This window comes from Cupressus sempervirens, chromosome 8 (genome assembly GCF_028749045.1).
Source record: "Cupressus sempervirens isolate cs-2001-9-10 chromosome 8, ASM2874904v1, whole genome shotgun sequence".
Classification (NCBI taxonomy): domain Eukaryota; kingdom Viridiplantae; phylum Streptophyta; class Pinopsida; order Cupressales; family Cupressaceae; genus Cupressus; species Cupressus sempervirens.
In genome coordinates, this window is record NC_143125.1 from 346424547 (window position 1) to 346426373 (window position 1827).

The window sequence follows — 1827 nt, forward strand, 5'->3', positions numbered from 1 at the left end:
CTTTGGTAGGTAGACCATCTAATGTGCAGAGAAGAATGGTTGAGACTAATAGAAGTATTGAAAATGGTAGTCAGAGGACTATCTTAGAAACAAAAATTTTCCATAAGAAATGAAGTTCATATCATGGAATATCAGAGGATTAAATAATCCTCACAAATAAGATATTATTAAAAATATGATCAAGGATAATAAACCAGATTTTGTTCTAATTCAAGAAACAAAAATGTTGAAGGATGAAGTAGACAACCTCTTGGTTTTTAGGGGAGGCAAGATTATTGGGAATGATTCAGATGGGGCCTTTGGTGGTATGGCGGTTTACTGGAATGATAAATATATTGATGGGGAACTTATTTCTCAGAATAGAAATATGATGAACATAAGATTTACCAACTCTAAGGATGGCACTGCTTGGGTGCTTACTAATGTCTATGCTTCCAATTCTAAATGGGGTAGAAAGGCTCTTTGGGAAAATATTACCAATCAAAGAAAAAACTTTGTGGAGGAGAATTGGATCATTATGGGGGATTTTAATACTCTGCTGAAAGAATTTGAAAAGATGGGAGGGAGTCAGACCAATTTGGATAATAGATTGGATTTAATGGACTTTATTGATTATCATCTTCTTCATGATATGGATCTGCATGGAATTGATTATACTTGGACAAATAGAAGAACTCGAAAGGAACTTATTCAAGTTAGATTGGATAGATCACTTATTATTAGTGATTGGTTTTTAAAATATAAATGCTCTCTTGCAACTCAAGTTCTTATCGGTTCGGATTAGTATCCCATTTTTCTTGTGGCTGATCTATTAACCTTTCAGAAGAATTATCCTTTTCGATTTGAAAAAATGTGGACTCTCCATCTGGGATTGGAAAATCTTATGAAGGAATGGTGGAACATTCGTGTGGAGGGTATTGCCATGTTCAAAGTTGCTGCTAAGTTGAAAAATGTTTTAAAAAATATCAAAATTTGGAATAAGGATACTTTTGGGAACATTCTTGAGAATAAAAAGAAGGTCTTTGAGGAACTTAAATATATTCAGGATAAAATTCAGGTTGATGGTTATGAGACTATTTCTAGGAAGGAAGAAAGTGTGAAATTGACTAAGATTCATGACATTATTACTAAGGAGGAGATGTTCTAGAGGCAGAGATCTAGAATTTTTTTTTTTAAGGAAGGAGACTGGAATGTGAAGTACTTTCACATGACAACTTTGAAGCATAGGATGACTAATAGAATTTCTAGACTCAATACTAATGGTGGGTCCACGGAGGATGAGGAGATTATTAAGAGGGAAGCCATGGATTTTTTCAGCAATTTAAATCAAGGTGACCCCAATTTGGACAAGGATAAAAAAAATATGTTTTTGAATTATATTCCAAATTGTATTTTAGAGGATCAGAATAAATTCCTACTATTCCATCTTATGAAGAAATATCAAAGGCTATTTTCTTCTTTGATGGAGACAGGGCTCTAGGGATAGATGAGTTTCCTTTCTTGTTTTTTCATAAGTATTGGGGTATCATTAGTGATGATGTTTGTAATGGAGTTAAGGAGTTCTTTGGTTCTAGGAAAATGCTCAAAGAATTGAATGGTACTTTCCTTGCTTTAATTTCTAAGAAGTTGGGTGTTGATAGTATGGATTAGTTTTGACCAATCAGTCTTTGTAATTCTTTTTATAAAGTTATTTCTAAAGTGCTTATCTCATAATTTTGTCCCTTCTCCCTAGCTTGATTTCCAAGCAATAAAATGGTTTTGATCTTGGTAGGTAGATTTTGGATTCAATTATATCGGTGCATGAAAATATTCTCTCTCACTGCTTCC

The 1827-nt window shown here is 33.3% G+C and overlaps 1 protein-coding gene across 1 annotated transcript; it reads left to right on the forward strand.

Annotated features, from left to right (window-relative positions):
* Nucleotides 1-223: 223 nt before the first annotated feature.
* Nucleotides 224-1147, forward strand: LOC149542752 (uncharacterized). Its single transcript, XM_089795753.1, has 2 exons — nt 224-694; nt 824-1147. Exons 1-2 carry the CDS (start codon nt 224-226, stop codon nt 1145-1147), a joined length of 795 nt encoding a protein of 264 aa, XP_089651879.1.
* Nucleotides 1148-1827: the final 680 nt, after the last annotated feature.

Excerpts from the sequence above, each read along its gene's own strand:
- LOC149542752 (XM_089795753.1), top strand. The coding sequence starts at position 224 with ATGTTGAAGGATGAAGTAGACAACCTCTTGGTTTTTAGGGGAGGCAAG. Across the intron at positions 695-823 it reads CTCGAAAGGAACTTATTCAA|AAGAATTATCCTTTTCGATT; the intron begins GTTAGATTGGAT and ends TTAACCTTTCAG.